Below are 23,302 nucleotides of genomic sequence, written 5' to 3' on the forward strand. Positions count from 1 at the left end.
AAAGACATTCTGTACCCATAGTTGATAAGCATACAAAAAGGATAGCAACAACCAGCCAAACAAACAACCCCTATAAACCAGCTGATGAAAGGTAAGTTAAATAGCAAAGTTGCATTGAAAATAGTAGGACAAGTTAAATCATAGCAAGTTAAACTATATAAGTAGGTTACTGTTGGTTCAGAACTGGTGAATAAGGCCACAGATAGCTGGGAAAATGAAATATTCAAGGCTTCAACAGCTTTGGTTGGAAGCCAGGTGTATTATTTATCGAATTAAGACCTACATTTGCCTTAAGTTGGTAATATAGAGTCCTAAATTATTACTTTCCTTTTAAAAATCTGGTAAATTAAGTATAATTGGAGTATTTAGTGTTACAAATTTTAAAACAATTGTCAACAACTATATTCAAGTACCATAGGTTTACAGTGGACTGAACAGACTACACACAAATGTGTTCATAAGATGAACACTGAAATAGAACACAGGAAGTTTGAAAAAGGAAGTAACAGACTTCTGTGTCAAATTGACAACAAACATTTAAGTTGTGTAGGAAAAAGAAAGTAAAATGGAAGCAATAGTGTTAAGGAAAAACAAAACGATACGAAAAAATTGGGGTAGTAAGATCAAAGTTAGCAATTTGAATTTGGGAATCACAAAGTATAGACAAAACTAATTGTTAAAATTTGATAACCAATACATTTTACATTCTGTAGGAAAATTTGAGTTGGCTGGCTCATCAGAAGATGTGGGCTACAGTTTGAGTTAGTACAGTTTGTTAGCTGCTAACACAATAACTTTGTGTAGAAATCCAATCATTCTGTGTCCCTCGAATGTTATTTCACAATGTGGCCATGCTCACTTGAGCTAGGCTAACTGTTGAGAGACGTTAACTCAAGTGTATGTAGATAACTTTAGTTAATTCTACAGTGAAGACATAGCCAAAGATACAATTTTTTACTTCTTGACAAATCCATATTGCACCATTTAGCTGTTCTTCACCTGAAAGTAGTGGCCAATTGATAGTTCAAAAAGCAACTGAGATACCAGTGCACAGAAATCTTATTTTTCAAAAAAGTTAGCATTTCTATCAGTGCTGATAATGCAGTCTGCACACTGGGCTGCCTTAGAGAGGGGTAGAATGCAGACTTCTAACGAATCACTTTCTTAAAGATGGGTATGAGAGTGTGAAGGTCTAAAACGTATCCAGATTCAGAAAACAACAGAGGCATGGTATCTTCTAGTATTCAATGCTATTTTAGTTTGGCAACATCTTGTAATGAAGTTTAAAGGATTTAAAGCTGTCTGCATTCTCAGTCGCTTCATCATTTTGAAATAGAGATTGGTACTGCCAATCATTGCAGTTTTGGCACTGGTTTGGATTCACAAGATGGCTTTGTGTAATTGTCAAGTATTAGAAGCTGCTGCTTTGCAAAATGAAAGCAGAATAAATCCGAATAACTTTTGTTAATATAAATTTGCAGTATTTGGGGCATGAACTAATGTGAATGAAATATTCCCAATTACCTTCACGTTAAATATGAACTCTCACGTTTCTGGTACATTGCAATATGCAAGCCATATGAAAATATAAAGTAGTAAAATATAAATCGGAACTCAAACGACTTTCACATTTGTTTCTCCCCTTGTGTTAAAAGACAGGAAAGGTTTATAATTTTCTAAACACTTTCTTCTCCACTACTCTGACCCTTTGGAGTCTCCTGTTTGTTTAATCTTTTTAACTCCAATTCTCTTCCACAGTAGGTTTGTTACGGTTTGTCATCACTATTTTCTAAATAGGCGCTGTTGCATTTGATGCAGAGGGTATTGATTTAGCAGGGCTAGTGAAGACACGGTAAGTCAATGGCAGAACGCTCTCCCTTTAACTTCAGTACTCCACCTCCCCGAGAGGTGCAAGCTATATCGAGGGGAGAGCATCTCTCGTTGACACAGGGCGGAGTAGACATCGCTGTAAGTCTGTCTAAGCTACTTCGACTTAAGTTACGTAACTTCCGTAACTTAACTAGTGTAACTTAGATTGACTTACCTTGTTAGTGTAGATCAGGTTACACAGTTGACTGTTTTTCTGGTAAAGCAGGGTTAGCTTCCTTTGGAATCCTCCTGCAATGCTCCTAACACTGCCGAGTGCTATCCTCCTGGAAGCTGGACTAAAGGTGAGGAATGAACACTTTCTAATTTTTGGACTCTTTCCCATGATTCATATTACATTGTGCTGTTAATGCCATCTTGCTAGTTAAGGTTTTAGGTCAATTTAAAATGCAACAACATTTAAGATCACCAGTAATTTAAGGTTTTTCACCATAAATCAATATTTCAGATAGTGTTTGTCTAAAATGTTGTTTCTTTGCTCGATACAATACTTTTTCAGTGAAGATTAGCCTGTAATAAAAATCCTGATAAATTTACATTTAATGTTAATACAATGAAACCTACAAGCATGTGTGTGAGGAAACAAGTGGTTACTAAAGTGCATTCTTTTCTGTTCAGCAATAAAATACAATGTATCAACACAGGATTCTGCTAAGTGATGATTCTTGAAATAACTTTTGAACATCAAATGTCAAAATAATAACAATTTAATGAGTAAACTTAGTTGTGTACTAGTGTGTGTTACTTTAGTCACATGTGCCCCTTTAATGACTAGTTGTATAAAGACTTATACTGCTACGTGGTGCTTCTAGTGAGGTGAAAGTGTCTTCATACTGTTCCCAAAACAAGTTCATGCCTTAATGGCACAAAAGCACCCAAAAATAGCATATACCCTGAAAAGGGGGACAACTTTTACCATTCTAGCCTAATTTAAAATCTTATTAATTCAAGAGGCAAGTCATTTTGAACCAAAAATTTAATCTGCTTTCAAATTGTTCAAATCTAGTGGGGATTCCCAGAGAGAGAGAGAGAGAGAGGTTTCAGAGTAGCAGCCGTGTTCGTCTGTATTCACAAAAAGAAAAGGAGTACTTGTGGCACCTTAGAGACTAACCAATTTATTTGAGCATAAGCTTTCGTGAGCTACAGCTCACTTCATCGGATGCAAGTGAGCTGTAGCTCAGGGAACCTTGTGCTCAAATAAATTTGTTAGTCTCTAAGGTGCCACAAGTACTCCTTTTCTTTCAGAGAGAGATGGGTAGTGGGAATTATGTAGAGGCAGAGACTATTTTTGGAGAGCTCCTATACAGACAAACAGCCATATCTTCTTCCTTTGCTCTTCTGCATGGTCTTCCCCCTCCTCCTTCTCCTTGTCCCATTATAAATATAACTAGTATCAGTAAATAGGTATCACATTCTGATCATCTCTGTTCTTGTCAACTACCAACATGTAGCAGTTCTGCCCTTTTGGGTTATTTGCAAGTTTTTGTTTTCTTTTGATTTTCATTTCTGACTTTCACACATAGTTGGAATATCAAAAATCCTTATCCCGGAGATTACTCTCCTGCAATCACAAACGTTGATTTCAGCCTGACTAACAGAAATAGGAATAGAATCTCAGCGTCACTAACAGAAATAGGAATAGAATCTTTAAAGTGTAGCAGTGTCAACACTGGAATCCTTTGTCTTGCTTTCCCCCTCCCTTAGGAGTGAATGCAGATTCCACACAGTGTTGAATAGGCAGGAGGAGAGGACATGTTGATCAAATACTAATGCAATTGACTTCCTGTGGTATTAATGAAAACATGACTCACGTTTTAAGTATTTTAAGTTGGATTCTTGTAAAAAAACTTCTGATATTTCTATTTTAACTTTTTTTAAAAATCACATACATATGATTGGTATAGTACAAAATAATTGCAGAAGAGTTACCATGTAAAAAAGCAATTGCAGGATGTTAATTTGTCAGAGCATGTCCTGACATGGATGAGTCTGAAATCCCTATCAAATTAGCTTTAGTTAGCAGACTACAGACACAACTAAAATTTTTATCTTTGCCATCCAGAAACATTGAAACTGGAATAAACTGGAGAGAGGGGAGTGCAGTGGGAGAAGAACAGACTGCATTGAAACTGGAATAATAAATATTCAAATAGCAAAATATGACAACATTAGTCATGAAATGTTCAGTAGTGTAAATTTATTAACTGCTTGTGTCTGTTGGTGAACATTTGAAAATGCCAGTAAATTAGACACTTAACACTTCCTGAAATAAGTTTTAAACGTTCTGGTTCCAAAGTGCTGGAATCCCTAAGTGGTGGGAGACCATCCTCAGCTTCACTCTCCAAAGGGGTTAAAAAGTTTAGAAAAGCCCCGATGTAGGTTTTGGCCTCCTTGGTTGCAGCCAAACCTAAGGTACCAATCACAATGAATCCACATCGATAATTTATAATCAAGCATAAATACTTGGCCTCACAGGTGTCAGCCTCTGTTGAAATAGTCCTTGAGAGCCTAGTTCTAGGTATCCGGTACTTCTGGTTCCTCTCAAAGAAGTGCAAAAGCATATCCATAAGGCTCTGGTTTTCAAAGTCACTGTCACAGCAAAGGGTGACATTGGAGGCTGAGGTTGTAGTACAGATCTTCACCCTCCCCCAGATCCAAAGCTGTTGATTTCATGCTTAAAACCTCTTCACAAGTCTGATAAAGGTCCTGATACTTCCTTGGAGCCAGTGGTTGCTGCTGGATCCATGGTTACCATGGTGGCCAGATTCAGCATGTCGAGCTCCTGGAACATACTCATTTGAATCAACTGATGGATCTGGGAGCCTCTCAGACAGCACTGGATATGTTTTATCCTCAGTGCTTAAAGACAAAGAAAAGAAATGGAAGGCAATGGGGTCAGTTCCTTCTTCTCTGGGAAAGAAAAAAAAAAGGCTAAATTACTTTCCTTGTCTACTCAACCCCCCTGGAAATGCATGAAACTCCCCCTAGAACTCCTACTTGTTTCTCAGGGAAATGTCTCAACTCTTTTGGATTTCTGCTTCACCAAGCCATTGTTGTCATCCTTGGAAACATCATTGGGTCAGGTCTCAGACACATGCTCTGGATTTGGAATCAGGCCACAACTGGCTGCGACACATCAGGGAACCTGAGAGCATGGAGACCCCTGTCCTATACAAACAGCATTCTGGGAATAAAAAGCAACTACAAGCTCTGGCACTTGGTTTCCCTCTTCAAATTTGTATTGCTGCCTCCTTTTGAGTTCAAGGAGGCAGCAATACAAAATTGAAGAGGGAAATCAAGTCACATTAATAAGACTAGTACAGATACCTCCCCGTTTGTCACACCTAGTCAAAACAGGCACTCATTCCTGTACCACTATTTATTGGTATTGCCAGTGCTTGTAGTTGCTTTTTATTCCCCAGAATGCTATTTGTATAGGACAGGGGTCTCGAAACTACGGCCCGCAACCTGGATGCGGTCCGGGGCTTCCCTTTGTCCGGCCCTCCAATCAACAGGGGAGAAGGGAACAGCTGAGTAGGCACACCCAGCAGGCAGGGGGAGGGGCTGCCAGCAGCAGCTCATGTGTGCAGAGAGGGGTGAGTGCTTCTGGGAGCCAGTGTCCCCCCAAAAGGGGAGCCAGCTTAGGGGAGAGTCGTTGCTGCAGCCAAGCAGGCACAGGGAGAAGCAAACAGGCAGGCTGCAACTGAGAAGGCAGGCCGAGCAGGCACGGGGAGGGGCTGCCAGCAGTAGCTTGCGCGGGTGTGGGGGGTAGCTAAGCTGTGCGGAGGGGGTGAGTGCCCCCGGGAGCCAGTGTCCCCCCAGAAGGGGAGTGAACTTACGGGAGAGTTGCTGCAGCCGAGCAGGCACGGACCCCTGCCTTAGAGTAAAAATAGAAGCCAGATGCTTAATTACATCTCCAATAAATGGAGTAAAGAAGATGGAAATTAACAATTTCATGATGGTTAAATTTTAACTACAACACTAATAGAACCAAACAGTCCCAACCAACAATGGGAACCTGGAGCTTCTCTTACCAAAATACAGCCAAACTTTCAATCCTTTGTCATTTCCTTCAGCAGAGCAGGCATGCCTACCGGGCACAGTGAGAAGGGAGCAGGCACGGGGCAGAGCAGACCCAAAAGGGGAGCCTGATTTAGAATTTAGTGCAATACAGACACAGTAGAGTAGTGTTGTTTTTTTAACGATTTGCATATATTTAATTTCTTTCGCTGTCGCTTCGGCCCGTGAAGCCCCTTCAAAAATCTAATATGGCCCTCATCTCATAAAGTTTGGAGACCCCTGGTGTAGGAGAATATATTTATTTTTTAGAAAGAAAGCTCTTTAGTGCAGGGACTGTCGTTTACTGTGTTTGTACAGTGCCAAGCACAGTGAAGGCCCCAACCTAGCTGAGACTAGGTACTACCACAATGCAAATAAAAATATTTAAACTTCTGAGTAGAAAGCAAAAATAATAGCCTTTCAATCATTTAAACCACTCTCGCAGTTTTTCTGGATTTACTTCATGTAAACTAGCCACTTCCTTAAACTAGCCATAATGAATTCTTTTATAGGGAAACAAAGTCTGGGTGGCTTCATTGTCTGTCCCATATTTTAAATTTTTTCACAGTAAAGGCTAATTATTAGGAAGGTCCCATGTAGTAGCAACTTGGGAAGGTAGAAAAAATTTCTCATGTGATCCTAGCTGTATTCAGCTACCACATGCAACTAATTTTAAAGTCTGCGGGTTTTCCCGAGAAGAAGATAAAATTTCTCAAGGATGCATGATTTCTTCCCCTTCCCTGTTGAAAGTCATACATTTCAGTGTTTCTGTGATAATTCTCAGATTTTACTTTTCAACAAGGCAATTAGCACCAGTTTGGGAATGATAGTATTGTACCATCTTTTCATACATTTGTTTCCTTGGCCAGTCCCATGTCACGGAGCAGAGAATGCAGGACAGCTGAGTATTCCAGGCGTGAAGCATCTGTTCCTGTGAATAAAACTACTGCATGTGACTGGCAAGTACTTCTCAGGGCAGCATATGCTAGTCGATAATATAGGACCTTTTTGTCCTCAGCAATGTGACTATCCTCATTTGAAAAGAAAAGGATATATATGAAATACTAGATAGCCAACTGAATTTTCAGGCTCATACTACTGCTTGGCATATTCACATTATAATAAACTCCACTTTAAGTGTTGTATGTCCCTTGTAGAACTCTAATTAGGGACTTGTAGTGTAGCTGAACAATGTATTATGGGTGAGGCTGGTAGGACTGCCAGTTATTCAGGTTGTTCAGCATTTCCCATTATAAGACCCTATTTTCAGTTGCTTATAACTTTGCCAAATTTTAACCTTTTGGGCTGAAATTTTCCATGACCTGTTGTCTGCCTTGGGCTGGATTTAAAAAACAACATATCAGTCAAGCAGTTCAGCTGTTTCCAAGAACAAGGCTAGTGAAAATGTTGTTTTCCCCATATTAAAAATATATTTGAGAAGTTCTAACAGCCCAATTCTTCAGAGAAGAGACTTCAAATTTGGTAAGGGGAAGTGGCTTTTGTGTAAGGGATGTAACATTTGCTTTCCTCATGAAAATCTACTCCAATTTGGCTAACTTCTAAACTTTTGAAAAATTGCAGTTCACACATTCACTAGAGACTAATAAAACATTAGCAGCTAACTTCTCAGAAGTTTCTGTTCACATTATGAAAAGGAGTACTTGTGGCACCTTAGAGACTAACCAATTTATTTGAGCATAAGCTTTTGTGAGCTACAGCTCACTTCATCGGATACATTCAGTTAAATGCATCCGATGAAGTGAGTTGTAGCTCACGAAAGCTTATGCTCAAATAAATTGGTTAGTCTCTAAGGTGCCACCAGTACTCCTTTTCTTTTTGTGAATACAGCCTAACACGGCTGCTACTCTGAAACCTGTTCACATTATGTACACTCCAGCCCAGGCCCGAGCAGGCCTTTCCCTGCAGTTGTAGCTCTGGGCTGCTGTGAGCAGTCCAGGCCCCTATACTGAGGGCAGAGAGCCTGTGTTGCCTGTGCTCTTAATGACCCACACACTTGCCAAAGCTGCATAGAGGAGGAAGCAGTCTAATTCAAATGCACATGAGACAAGAGCCAGACCTACGGGAGGAGGGAGAGTAGATTGAGACAAGGGGCCGGAAAGGGGAGACTGGAACTGGCTGGGAAAGTGGATGAACTTGAAAAAAGGAAAGGAGGATTTGTGGCACCTTAGAGACTAACAAATTTATTTGAGCATAAGCTTTCGTGAGCTATAGCTCGATGAAATGAGCTACAGCTTTTGTGAGCTACAGCTCGATGAAGTGAGCTGTAGCTCATGAAAGCTTATGCTCAAATAAATGTTGGTCTCTAAGGTGCCCCAAGTCCTCCTTTTCTTTTTGTGGATACAGACTAACACGGCTGCTACTCTGAAACCTGGATGAATTTGGGAGCTCAGAGACTGGGAGCCAGTATGTGAGAGGGAGACTGAGGTTGGATGAGGAGCCAAGGGCTGGTTGAGCAAGACTTCTGGGACTGGGAGCTAAAGACAGAGACGAGGACTGATTGGGCATGGAGACTGGGACTAGATGAGCCAGGAGATTGGCAGCTGGAGGGAGGAGACTGGGATTGGCTGGGCAAAGAGGCTGGAACTGGGAGGTGGGGGATGGGGTTGAGATGGGATGAGAAGCTGCGGGGAGACTAGGACTGGCTGGCTAAAGAGACAGACTGAGAACTAGTGGGGTAGAGGGAAAGAGATCAGGTGGAGAAGGGGGAGACCGATCTGACAAGGAGCTGGAGCATGGGAGAGGTTTGGGATCACAGAGCCATAGAGGGATCACAGAGCCATAGAGGGAGATTGGTTCCTGGAGAGGGAGTGGGGATGGTGAACATGGGTGAGGGTGGAGTAGGTGGAGGTTAGGATGGTGCGGAGAGGAACTGGGACTGGCTGGGCAAGGAGACTGGAATGGGGAGTCTGAAGGAATGAGATTAAGATTGGGATGGGGAGTTTAGAGGAGTGAGACTAAGGCTTGCTGGGCAAGGAGACTGGAACTGGAATGAGAAGCAGAGACTAGGACTGGCTGGGTGTGGAGAATGGGACTGGGATGAGAAGCTAGGTTGGGGAAGAGATGGGACTGGGACAGGAACAGTTTGGAAGATAAGGCAGAAGGAGGTCAAGCTTGGGGGGAAATGGGCAGAAGAGACTGTGCCCACTAGACACACTTCCCTACAGAGCCTGTAGTGGCCCCAAGAAAAATTCCTGAGTCTTTCTATTCTGCTGTTGTCAGCAGATATCTGTGAAGCCTACTGGCAAAGTATTGTATCCCCCTCTGCTGCCGGTTCTACAAAGAGGATGACAGCCTCCTACTACTATCAATTACTCAGCTTAAGTCTGCATGGTGTATCTAAAGGTTCTCACCCTGCTGATGAGCCATGTGGTTGTCAGTACAGTACAATACAACATGATGGATTTTCTGTATTTTCAATTAATATTTTGTTAAAACCTAGAACATTATACACAAAAATAACCTCATGTTAAAAAGAACATTATTAAGGTTCCCAAGTCAAGCCCTCAAGTTAGGAAATGCCAAAATTTAAGGCTGCCTGTGCAACATTAACTTGGCCCCCTTGTGTGTATGTATTATGATACAATCTTTCATTATATTTTCATATCCTACTTTTTCCCACAGGACCCCTTTCCCATTCAGTGCACAGGGTTGACCTGCTATTGGGGTGAATCAGGGTCGTGTAGGTGGTCACTAATTGTGTGTTCCTCATTTTCTGGTGCTTGATCTGCCTGGGATAGGCCACACTGAGAATGCCACCCCCAGGGCAGATTGTAAGAAATAGGACAGACAATCCACAAATCTGGTGGTTTGCTCTGTAATTAGATTCACCAAACCAGTAATGAAAGAGCGTCTGCAGTACCACACTGGTTAATCAGAAGCCAAACACAGACCCCTTTAGATATTCCAGCCCTCGGCTCTCAGCCAGGCAGCACAATCTAATATAGTGAGAGGTTACTGAAAACCCTTTTCACCATATGTGAGGTTCTTTCTAATTGTAAAGGATCAGACACAAATCCCTGGGTCATTATGAATCTCAGATCTTACCCAAATATCACGCTGCCAGTCAATCCTTAGTAAACTAAATAAAAGATTAATTAAAAAAAAGAAAGTTATAAGAATAGCCCTACTGGGTCAGACCAAAGGTCCATCAAGCCCAGTATACTGTCTTCTGGCAGTGGCCAGTGCCAGGTGCTCCAGAGGGAATGAACAGAACAGATAATCATCAAGTGGTCCATCCCCTGTTGCTCATTCCCAGCTTCTGGCAAACAGAGGCTAGGGACAACATTCCTGCCCATCCTGGCTAATAGCCATTGCTGGACCTATCCTCCATGAATTTATCTAGTTCTTTTTTTAACCCTGTTATGGTCTTGGCCTTCACAACATCCTCTGGCAAGGAGTTCCACAGGTGACTTGCGTTGTTTGAAGAAATACTTCCTTTTATTTGTTTCAAATCAGCTTCCTATTAATTTCATTTGGTGACCCCTAGTTCTTGTGTTATGAAAAGTAGTAAACAACACTTCCTTATCTACTTTCTCTACACCAGTCATGATTTCATAGACCTCTATCATATCTCCCCTTAGCCGTCTCTTTTCCAAGCTGAAAAGTCCCAGTCTTATTAATCTCTCCTCATACGGAAGCCGTTCCATACCCCTAATCAATTTTGTTGCCCTTTTCTGAACCTTTTCCAATTCCACGAAGATGGGGCGACCACATCTGCATACAGTATTCAAGATGTGTGATAAATGGTTAATAGATCATATACATACTAATGATTGCAAAGTCTTTATATCAGGTTTGTAGCAGTGATGGGATAAACTGCTGGCTTGTAAAATCTCTCTGGTAACTTCCAAACAATTGGAAGGTTCTCAGTCCATAGTTCAAGATGCTCCTTTTAGTTGTAAATCCACAGTCCAGAGAATTAGAGCAGGTAAGAGGCAACATGGAGATGTCTTAGGTGTCTTTTTATATCCTCTGCCATATGCATGGAAATTTACTGACCCAAGATGGAGTCCAGAGTCACATGAGCATATCACATGCTCCTTCATGTTTTGCTGAATCACAGGAGGTGGACATTGGCTCCTTGGTGTGTGAGGTACCCTCAGGAAGAGCTATCTGGATGGGATGAGTTTCTTCAATGGCTCATTATAAGAGTGGAGTGCCCTTGGCTGGCCATCAACACACAGCTATCTAGCCCTAATGTAAATTCTATCTGGTGGGTATCACCCAGGGATACAACACATGTTTAAGATGCAAGTACATAGCTAATATTCATAACTTCAGATGGAAAGATGATACATGCATGTAAACAAAATAATCATATTTAGCAAATCATAACTTTTCCATTGACACTTTCCATGACATACTTTGTACAGGATTTGTTGCAACTGTATAACAGTGGTATCAACAATGAGACAAATGGTCATCTTTCATCTATATATAGCATCACACCTGACCTGAGACACAGGGGTCTGATTTGCAGAAGTGCAAAGCAGTTCCAGCTGCAACTGACATCAGTGGGAACTGTGCTTTGAACATAGAAAGTGCTATATAATGCTAAGCCCTCTGAAAATGTAGTCCAAGGTGTCTCAAATTGAACACCTAAAATTAGTGTGTACTTCTGAACCTAATCTCTCCCTGCTTCTGTTCCCCATCTGTAAAATGGGGTTAATACCTCACCTCCAATGTTCCCTCTAATTTTTTACATCCATGTGTGGAATGAATTTTGTAATATGCACCAATATGGAGGTGATGAGTAGTGGGGTTGGGGCCGAGGGATTTGGAGTGTGGGAGGAGGCTCAGGGCTGGGGCAGAGGGTTGAAGTGTGTGGGAGTGAGAGCTCTGGTTGGGGGTGTGGGCTCTTGGGTGGGGCTGGGGATGAGGGGTTTGAGTGTGGGAGGGGGCTTAAGGCTAGGGTAGAGGGTTGGGGTGTGGAGGGGTAAGGACTCTGGCTGGGGGTGCGGCTGGGGATGAGGGTTTTGGGGTGCAGAAGGGAGCTCAGGGCTAGGGTAGAGGGTTGGGGTATGAAGGAGTAAGGGCTCTGGCTGGGGGTGCAGGCTCTGGGGTGGGGCCGGAGATGAGGGGTTTGGGGTGACAGGAGGGGGCTCGGGGCTAGGGTTGGGGTGTGGAGAGGTGACTGCTCTGGCTGGGGGTGCGGGCTCTGGGGTGGGTCTGGGGATGACGAGTTTGAGGTGCAGGCTGCCCCAGGTCTGCGGAGGTAGAGAGGACTCCCTTGAGCCCTCTCTCACAGCAGCAGCCCAGGGCCAGGGGAGAGGCGTCTCTCCTCACCTCTGTGATCCATGATAGCCTGCTGCACGACTGTGCAGCTTAAATGGAACTTAGCTCACCTCACAGGGTGCTGTGAAAATAAATAAATTAATGTTTGTGAAGCACTCGGCTAATATAGTGATGAGTACCATAAGAAAGCCAGAGAGGAAAATAATTCTTCATAGTAGAATTTGAATAAGGTGCAGTAAATAAGATCTGGGTCACACAGTAAACAATAAGCAGAAAACAAAATATTGAGTAGCTCTCATTAAGTGAGCATCGTCCATCTGGAACACTGAATGAGGGCCGGGGTTCTGTTTAAATAGTAGTATGTTGTTTTGTAATTAAAGATTGTATAATATATATATATATATATATATATATATATGTATGTATATATGTATGTATATATGTATGTATATATGTATATAATAATACATATGCAGAAGGGGGCTGTCAAGGTTCCTCCCCCACTCTGAACTCTAGGGTACAGATGTGGGGACCTGCATGAAAAACCTCCTAAGCTTATCTTTACCAGCTTAGGTCAAAATTTCCCCAAGGTACAAAATATTCCACCCGTTGTCCTTGGACTGGCCGCTACCACCACCAAACTAATACTGGTTACTGGGGAAGAGCTGTTTGGACGCGTCCTTCCCCCCCAAAGTACTTCCCAAAACCTGGCACCCCACTTCCTGGACAAGGTTTGGTAAAAAGCCTCACCAATTTGCCTAGGTGACTACAGACCCAGACCCTTGGATCTTAAGAACAATGAACAATCCTCCCAACACTTGCACCCCCCCCTTTCCTGGGAAATGTTGGATAAAAAGCCTCACCAATTTGCATAGGTGACCACAGACCCAAACCCTTGGATCTGAGAACAATGAAAAAGCATTCAGTTTTTTACAAGAAGACTTTTAATAAAAAATAGAAATAAAGAAATCCCCCCTGTAAAATCAGGATGGTAGATATCTTACAGGGTAATTAGATTCAAAAACATAGAGAACCCCTCTAGGCAAAACCTTAAGTTACAAAAAAGATACACAGACAGAAATAGTTATTCTATTCAGCACAATTCTTTTCTCAGCCATTTAAAGAAATCATAATCTAACACATACCTAGCTAGATTACTTACTAAAAGTTCTAAGACTCCATTCCTGTTCTGTCCTTGGCAAAAGCAGCATACAGACAGACACACAGACCCTTTGTTTCTCTCCCTCCTCCCAGCTTTTGAAAGTATCTTGTCTCCTCATTGGTCATTTTGGTCAGGTGCCAGCAAGGTTACCTTTAGCTTCTTAACCCTTTACAGGTGAGAGGAGCTTTCCCCTGGCCAGGAGGGATTTCAAAGGGGTTTACCCTTCCCTTTATATTTATGACAGGGGCCAATTTAATGTTGCACAGATAACCTTAAAACAGACATTTCTGAACCTTTGAGTGCTTGATTTTGCAACCTTTATTGTTGATATTGCAACTTTAATGTTATTTTTGTGTATAATGTAATATTTACAGATACCACAAAGTGTTGCTGGGATTATTATTTATAGGCTAGTTTGCTTAGCAGTCTACCTTTATGTGGGGTTCTCAGGATCAGGAATATCTTGAGTTTTTGACCCCTTAGTGCATGTTTATGGTTTTATAATTAAGAGTAGCTTACTTCCAGTTCTGGAGATTTTATTTAATCTTATTGCTACCAAACAATTATAAACACTTTTGGGTTGGTTATAATATGGGAATGTTACTGCAGTATTCATCACATTCTTATAAAGACATATATCTTTGTGGGCCAGCAAAATAAATGCATTTAATAATTTACAATTTAATGATTTTTTTTTTAAAGTTCAGAGTTAATTATCCCAAAAGGTCACTTGTCTATTGTCTAACCAGTGCATCCTATTAGTAGTAATCACTTCCTGGAATTGAAAGAGCCAAGATCACAGCTGCTTACATATAGATGTGTAGTGCAAATTCTTAATAGGACATTATCTTTGCTACGGAGCATAGTGTAGACCGTTATCATCATAGTGTGTTTGAATTCATGTGTCCATGTTCCTATGCATCAACTTTAGTGTGTCCTTTTCACAAAATCACTTTCAAAGAAAAGTATGTTGGTGTTGTAAAAATGGAACTAATTTAGATACTTTGCACTTGTTGACTTTCAACTGAGGTCCTCCTTAAAGATATTTGTTTTCTGTTACTAATGAAGGTATGATATAGGCTTAGTATCATGAACTATGCCTTTATGAAAGTGATGGTGATTATATAAATAGAAAAAAGGACAAAAATCCTGTGGATAAAACCTTTGAATTCCTAGCTATTCAAATATTTTAAAGTTTGTTGATCTTTTAATATGAACTCTAAAAGGAATATATATACTCAGAGAAGGCTAATGACAATTATCTAAGATTAAGAGATAATTTGGCATAGGATCAGGGTATTCATTTTCATCCTCTTTTACTGAATTTTTAAAATATCCTACTGTGAATTCCACAGGAGAGTGTTGTGCATGTGCTGCTGCTCCTGTCAGCGTTTGTTCACCCAGAAGCATTGGACAGGATCGTATCATTTCCACTCTGCTGCTAATGCTCTTTCTTGGCACCCTTTGCTAAACGGGGTGTGCAGAGGCAGCAATAGGTGTGATGCTGGGGAGAAGAAAGCGGTCCCAATGGAATAGATTTGTGGAAGAGTGGAGACAAAAAGAAAATTGAATGGGCGATTCCACAGGCAACATGTGATTCTTTCATTTGGGATGGCTGGGCATGAGCCCTGGAAGCTCCCTAGAAGTGTGTGTGTGTGGGGACGGGGCACTGGTGCCCTGATCATTACCCCAGCTCCTGCTCCACCCTTGCTTGGCCTCCTCCTCCCAAAGCCACTCCCTGCTTCTGCTTGGCCTCTTGCCCTGAGGCCCTACCCCCACTCTACCTCTTCCTGCCCCGTTCCCCCAAGGCGGAGAGGAGTGAGCGGAGGGTGGGAAGGGGGCCTCTGGGGGAAATGGCGAAGCAAGGGCCGGGTCTCGGGGCAGAGTGAGGGCAGGGCAACGGTCTGGGCGCTGGTGGCCCCCCACTTCTCACGAGCTACCAGCAGCTTTGCTCCGAAGGTGGCGGGCCAGCACGCCTCCAAAAGGAGGCGCGCTGCATCCAGCATTTCTTGCCCGTTTGGGAAGGCTTAGCCTCCCCAAGCCTCTTATACCCACCACCCATTGGTGACTCAGTCCACTCCAATATTGTTTATGCTAGTCCAGTGGGAGCCCATCAGAGTTCAGCTTGATATAGCTCCTGATGCCAAAAGGATCTGGAAGTAATTAAATGATAACACACTCAGCCCTGGCAAAAGGATGTGTACCACATCACTATCGAGCAATCATAATAGGTAGGCTGGAGAAGCCTCACAACTGATGCACACTGTGCGTTGAAATCATTTGTATTCCGTACCTGTAAAGTTTCGGAAATCTAAATTTTTTTAATGCACTTAGTAATGTTTTTCTTTTGTTGTCATCATATTAACCTTGGGGTAGACCTTAGCTTTGTTTGTGACTGCGGGATTACAGGTTAAAAGATAGATGTTCATATGCCAAGAACAAAATGCTCTTGAATTTTTACTTTTGAAAGACCTAAATCACCCTTTCTGTGCGAGACCCATGGGCTGATTACGATGTATGCACATATGCAGACATATTAATGAAAAATTGGTTACAATCTAGAAATGATTTTCTTGTTTTCTTTTCTTCTCAAGCTACCCAGAGTGAGGAGCGGTTGTGTGCATTTAAGGACCCATATCAACAAGACCATGGAATCAGCGAGAGTCGAATCTCTCAGGAGAATGGCACAATTTTGTGTATGAAAGGCAGCACCTGCTATGGACTTTGGGAAAAAACACGAGAAGGAGACATACATCTAGTAAAACAAGGTAAGTAACAGTTAAACTTTGCTAATACTTTTGTGTAGAAGTAACCTGTTGGTATGAAGGGTTTAAGTTGCGAGGCTCTTTTTTTTTTTTTTGCTAAACAATTAGACAAATCTTGTTTTTCTTTTTCTGAAACTTACTGCATAGCAGTTTATTAGGTGTGAACAGAAAGTTCCTTTTGAAAAAAGAAAAGTGCTTTGAAAGACTAATAGGTACATTTTCAGTGCATAGTTCAAGGCAAATTAGGCATAAAACACCTTATTACCCTGCATGTCAAGATTAAAGTTGCTTTCCTGGGTGAATTGTAGTACGTTTACTAAGTTGGCAAGATGCCTGATAGAGAGTAAACTTCTCATTAATCAGAGATGTTCATTTTACATTGACTGTATATGTTTGATTATGAAGGACTCTATACATGAATATAATAAATATGTCACAAAATTATAATTTTCTGAAAAATACTTCACTAATCAACTAATCTTGCTCACTAGAGAATTGGTATTTAGTGATCAAGGATGTTAAGAGATTCATAGCTACAGTAAAAGTCAGATTTACTCTGATCAAATGCCATTTAATCCAGGTGTAGAATTTTTAGGCCATTTCTAAGTCATTTTTCATTAGAGACTGATAATCACATCAGATAACCACACTGTGGTAGTTTAGTGAACTGTGTAAATATCACTGGGAACCAGGTAAAAACACCACGTATTTTTTTCTTGTAACCTAACTCAAGATGTGTTCCCAGTCTCCAGAGTTGAAAGGCTAGAACATTAATTTAATCTTTCACTTAGATTATCTCTGTTTCTCTTTAATTAGTTGTTAGAGGTATCTGAATAGGACTTTAATCCATTCTGGATACAGAAAATGTTCTTTTCCACAAAATTTTTAATATATTTAGAGGAATTGATTGGGGCTTGAGTCACTACTGCTGGCAACATAGTTGCCTTATCATGCAAATGATTGTAATCTGCAACTATGCTTTGTGGCCTTTACCCCAAGGATATTTGCTCTTTTGTCCTCTAGCGTTTCTACCAGGGAGAACAGTTTTAAATTGTGGCCAGTGTACCTCCTGGGCAGCACTGGGTTACTGCAGATGTCCTGGAAGGGGTGATGGTTGTGGGTGTCTCGTACTATTGAATGGCCTTCTCCAGGGAGACTTTCCACTGCAAAGGGGCTCTGTGCACTGGATGAATCCAATCGAAGGTAGCATAACAGAGGGAAGAGTTGAGCACTTCATATTTAAAGACACAATGTGCAGTGTTCCAGTCAGTTGCTATTATTATTTTAAGCTGGGTTTTTTTTAATATATTTTGGTGGATTTTAATTGGGGTAGAGGTTGGATGAAGGATAATGGCAGGAATAGGGGAGTTAGTAAACATAAAAATAAGAGCATAGGAAAAGGAATTAAGTGGAAGAAGGTTGGGAACAGTGGTGAAGGGAAAGTGATGGGAAACATTGCAATAAATTATTAGAGCTGTTAAGGAAGACAAAGCTGTATTTTGAAAGGCTTTCAAACTAAAGACAAGAAATTTTTTCTTGTAGTGCTGGTGGAACTCAGAGTGAGGTAATGTGGTCAGAGCAGCAAGCCAGGAGGATAATCTTAACAGAAGCATTTTGTATGGTTTCAATGAGACAAGTTTGCTTTAATGAATACCAGAGAGGAAGAACTTGCATTTGTCAAGACACAAGATAAGAAAAGACAGAATTTTATACATATTACATAAGAATAACCTGCAGGATTTAGACATGGCCTGATTTTATGACGTTAGAGAGAGGGCTAAGACAAAGATGACATCCAGTTTGTGGGCCCAGGTGACTAAGGGGATGGTACTGTTGCCCGTGGTGTCAGAAATATAGGAAAAAGGGAGGATCTGCAGGGGAAAGATTAGGGTGACAGCTGGACACCTGTGAGGAGATGTCAGAAAAATAGGTAAAGATGTGGGTTTTGGTGAATGGGAGAACAGTTCTGGGAGAAGAGGTGAATTTGTGAGTCATTAATCTGAAGGTGGTAGCTGAAGTCTTGCAAACAGGTAAGATTAACCTACTCATCTGTGGAAGGAAAGAAAGAAGCCCAAGGATGGAGCCATGTAGTAACCCCACTGAAAGTTAGTTTGCTGGATAAGAAGGATCCACCATATGAAACACTGAAAATATGATTAGAGAGGGTAGAAGAAGAGCTAGAAGAGGGAGGATGAAGTTACAAAAGTTGAGTGAGGACAAGATTTCAAGGAGAAAGTGTCAAAGGCATAGATCTAAGAAAGAAAGATGGAGTACTGGCCCTGAAATCTGGCCAGAAAGAGAGTACTGGAGATTTTGGTGACAGTAGTTTCAATGAAGCATAGACGATGTATGCTAGGTTTGGGGAGTGTCTGGGATGGAACTGCAGAAGAGGAACTCCAGAGTGCAGTTGTAGATGGCACATAGGAGGCATTTGGAGATGAAGGGAGGAAGAGAGGCTAGGTGATTAGTTTTAAGAGTGAGGGGAGGCCAAGGTTCTTTGTTTTAAGATGGGGGAGACTAAAGTAGGCTTATACAAGAGAAGCCTGATAAGAGTGAGAGGTTGAGGAGGAGAAATAGTTAATTAATTATATTTATTAATTATATTTATTAAATACAGATGTAAACACTGGTGCAAAATCAATTTTGGTACCATTTGGTACCATTTCACTTCCTTCCTTTTGCAGGATGCTGGTCTCACATAGGAGACCCACAGGAGTGTCACTTTGAGGAGTGTATAGTAACAACCACCCCTTCCTTGATTCAGAATGGAACGTATCGCTTCTGCTGCTGCAGCACTGACTTGTGTAATGTCAACTTCACTGAAAACTTTCCTCCTCCTGACCCAACTGATACAACACCTTTCAGTAAGTCAAAACTCCTAGACCTACATGGTTTCATGGTTTAAGTATAATTAATTTGAGAAAGACCTCTCTTTCATGCTACTGTGGAATATTGGTAGAAACCTAAAGCTATACTGTGCTTTTGTTAAAGTACATTGGCACTTCACTGCTGTTTTTATTCTTTCACAGAGGTCATACATTATCTTGCTTTGTACTTTCAAATCATTTAGGTCCTATACACACTGGGATTGGAACTATGCAAGCTCTATAAGAACGTTCAAATATGGCTGTTGCTTAACGAATTCTAGCACGGTTTTTCTGCCTCTTGTGGACAGGGGTTATTTTCCCTAAGGTGCACGCAAGTCAGATGGTACCTTCGGCTATCCCCTTGGGTTGTCTGTCATGGGGTTATTTGTCAAAAATACACTGTTCATTCTGATCAGGGAAGCCATGCTAGAACCCCGTTAGCAACAATTATATATAAATATGGTTATAACGAGCACCCTTCTTATCCCACTGTGAAAAGGGTATTTTAGATTCTGTATACAATATATTGTAAAGTTCTACATAGTAGTGCCCAAACACTTAAAGCACAGTATGGTTTGGTCAGAGTATATGGGGCCAAAATGTGTTCCCTGAACATGGTACAGTCTTCGATTTTGTAGGGCTGTAGTAAAGTTCAGGAATGTGATTAAAACACGTTCAGTTCAATCTACATAGCAATACTGGACCACCTTGATAAGCATATTGGGGTACGACAGTGTTGTAAACAGACTGCTCAACATAATAACTTTATAGTGTGAAGAGACCATACCTTGTAGCATAAGTGATAGTAGGAAGATGCAGCTAAAACCAAAGAGATGCTGCTTTGATTAAGATTTAGATAACAGTACTGCCAATAATCTCCAGAAATCTGAACTGATGAAATTTCATTGCCTTCACTTTGACAGAAAAGAGTGAGAATTAAAATAAGAGAAAAGATTTCTGTGCAAGATGAGTTTCCTCACTAGAATCTTCACAAACGATTCTAATCTGTTTTGTTTTTTAACTGTGTAATTTGTGACTATCAGCAGCTCTTGCCTGCAGTACGTTTTTCACACCACCCAACTTCATAGTGTCAGAGAACAGAAAAGAAAGGGGACTGTAAGAGAGCAATTTGTAATAATCCATGTCATGATTGCTATGCCAGCATCTTTTTGTCCTGTCAGCAAATTGAAATAGTGGGGCCTTGAGATGGCTAGTGTCATTCCCAAGAACCTGACCTGACAGGAAATCTGGAGCTAATTTTGTTGAATCACTCCTCAACAAAAAGAGGTAGAAAATTCCTGCAGTTTTAATGGCTTAGTCTATACTTCAGTACAGCCTTCTTCCCTGACCACATAATGCCCTTGTAAATAAGGCATTTTGTGAATATGGAGTTCTGGATTATTCATATCTACATAAAATTAATAGTGTACCTCTGGAAAATGGCTACTTTTTTTAATAAGACTTTTTCTTTGTTCACATCTGATTCTTGGTTTAGCCTAGAACAGGGGTGGGCAAACTTTTTGGCCCAAGGGGTTGCAAAACTGTATGGGAGGCTGTGCCTCCCCATACAGCCTGGCCCCTGCCCCCTATCTGCCCCCTCCCACTTCCCACCCCCTGACTGCCCCCCTCAGAACCCCCGACCCATCCAGCCCCCCCTGCTCCTTGTCCCCTGACCACCCCCTCCTAGGACCCCCACCCCTAACTACCCTTCCTGGGACCCCACCTCCTATCCACCCCCCCCCCCCCCCCAGCTCCCTGTCCCCTGACTGCTCTGCCCCCTATCCACACCCCCGCATGCTGACAGGCCCCCCCCGGGACTCCCACACCTATCCAACCCCCCTGATCCCCATCCCTGACCGACCCCCGCAGAACCCCTGACCCATCTGACAGGCCCCTCCTGGGACCCCCACCACTAACCTCCCCCCAGGGACCCGACCTGCTCCTTGTCCCCTCTCTGCCCCCTCCCATTTCCCGACCCCACCTCCTATCCAACCCCCCCGTCCTCTGACTGCCCCGCTCCCTATCCACACCCCCGCTCCATGACAGGCCCTCCGGGACTCCCACACCTATCCACCCCACCCGCTCCCCGTCCCCTGACAGCCCCCGCCCAGAACCTCTGCCCCATTCAACTGCTTCCTGTTCCCTGACTGCCCCCCAGAACCCTCTGCCACTTATCCGACCTCCCGGCCCCCTTACCATGCCACTCAGAGCGGCAGGAGCTCGCAGCTGTGCAGCCTGGCCAGAGCCAGCTATGCCACCCAGAGCGCTGGCAGCGCAGCGAACTGAGGCTGCGGGGGAGGAGGGACAGCAGGGGAGGGGCCGGGGGCTAGCCTCCCTGGTCGGGAGCTCAAGGGCCAGGCAGGACGGTCCCGCAGGCTGAATGTGGCCTGCGGGCCGTAGTTTGTCCACCTCTGGCCCTAGAACCTCTCCCTGCATGGCGTTGAAATTCTGTTAGGAATTCTACATGGATTTGACATACCAGATAGCAATATTTAAGGTTTTACAAAGAGAAAATTTATAAATCACATAAATCAAATGCTGAAGATTGCCTGTATGTCTGATAAACATGAGAAAATTTAGTTTTTCTCACATGTTTATCAGACACACAGGCAATCATCAGCGTTTCATTTATGTAATATAGGTAAGGTGATCCAACCCCATTTTCCTTGGATGTTGCTAAAATGAGAAATATACTTTTTTTCACTTCTCAATACATAATAAAATAGAACCATTTACCAGAGCATAGCTTAGAAAGTAGTGCCAAAATTTCAAAATATCCACTTCTGAAAGTAATTCTTATCCAGATTCCTTTAGTTCTAATGTAAAACACAACAAAATGTAAACATGTAGTAGATGTGGTTGCAAAGTTTAAGTAGTGTGAAAGATGAAGATTCATTTTGGAAACCTCATACTGCCAGATAGTAAGTCTTTTTCTTAGGCCAACCTGTTTTCATTCAAAATAGCTGATGCATGAAGGCTTCATACAAGACTTGGTTGCTACATAGTCATTCTCTTTCTTCTGGCTCTTTTTTTCTCCCTACATCAGTGTGATTTGATTTCTAGCAACTGGTACAATTGTTACAGTCTCCGTGGCACAAGATCAAACATGCAATAACTCACTTATGCCAGAGCTGGGCAGGGAACAATTTTCCTATCTTGAGAAATGTTTTTGAATTTCAAAAAGTTTTCCCATCCCGAATTTGGGGAGACAGTCAAACATCTCAAAAATTTTCACGAACAATCGGGGAAAAAAAAAAAAAGTTGGCTCTGGTCAACGAAAACATTTTGTTTTGATAATTTCAAAAGATTTCTGTTTCAATCTTTTAAATTGTTTTTACTATAATTAGCTTACATTTTAAAATTAGTCATTTCCAAATATAAAAGGAACTTTTTATTTTGAAAAGGGTCATTTTGAGAATTTTGAATTTTTTTCCAAAGAATTTTCAAAACAAGAAGTTTGTCAAAACTGAATTTTTCTTGTGAGCAGATTTGGTTTAGACAGTTGGCATTTGCTGATGGAAGGATGTTTAGCTGAAAAATTCCCAACTAGCTCTGTTTACACCCTGATCCAGTAAAGCATTTAAACTTGTGCTTAACTTTAAGCGTGTAAATAATTCCACTGAAGTCAAAAACACGCTTAATTTTCTTGAGCGATTGGGATATTACATACATTTATAACATTCCGTTCAGGGCATTGAGAGGTATTCTTTTGGTGTACCTTTTCCTTTCATGCACAACAGAACAGGCACAAATAGAACTTTGTTTCATGTGATATTTTTCATACTCATGATATTCCAACGCACTATACAAAAAATGAGTTGAGCATTAATAAGTGTCCATGTAGGTAGTTATTAAGTACATGATATATCCAAGTTTTCAAAAGTGGCCTCTAATTCCTGGAATACCAAATATAAATTTGAAAAGTAGGTTGATTATTAATTAAGAGAATCTGAAAACATGACAGACATAAATAATTTAAAAGCTAGTTAGTTTAGAAAAGTGAGTTAATAATGCTTACAGGTACTGCCAGTGAGTCAGCCAATTTTATGGTTTAACAGTTGTGCTTGTGTTGCTTTTAAATTTTTTTTTTCCCCCCTGTAGCTGTGTGTGAAAGACATGCACAAACTGACTATAGGGTAGTCAAATGCACAAAGTAAAAAACCTGAAAAAATCGAGAAACTCTTTATTTTTCCTTGAACTTTCTCAGTTACAATAATTTTTGGTGTTACAAATAACAACAGTAGGTCAAAATTTTCAGCAAAAGGGGGATTTTATATTTAAGATTTTTAATCAAAAACTATTAAAAG

General features: G+C 41.5%; 1 protein-coding gene across 3 annotated transcripts in view; it reads left to right on the top strand.

Annotated features, from left to right (window-relative positions):
* BMPR2 (bone morphogenetic protein receptor type 2) overlaps window positions 1–23,302 on the top strand; it is a 170,913-nt gene that overhangs the window by 85,474 nt on the left and 62,137 nt on the right. For all 3 annotated transcript variants that reach the window (XM_073306445.1, XM_078848022.1, XM_073306447.2), the window contains exons 2-3: window positions 15,958–16,131; window positions 18,813–18,992. In XM_073306445.1, coding sequence (XP_073162546.1) covers window positions 15,958–16,131; window positions 18,813–18,992 — 354 coding nt within the window. The remainder of the gene's footprint in view (window positions 1–15,957; window positions 16,132–18,812; window positions 18,993–23,302) is intronic.

The sequence above is a fragment of the Lepidochelys kempii genome, chromosome 11 (genome assembly GCF_965140285.1).
Source record: "Lepidochelys kempii isolate rLepKem1 chromosome 11, rLepKem1.hap1, whole genome shotgun sequence".
NCBI classification, from domain to species: domain Eukaryota; kingdom Metazoa; phylum Chordata; order Testudines; family Cheloniidae; genus Lepidochelys; species Lepidochelys kempii.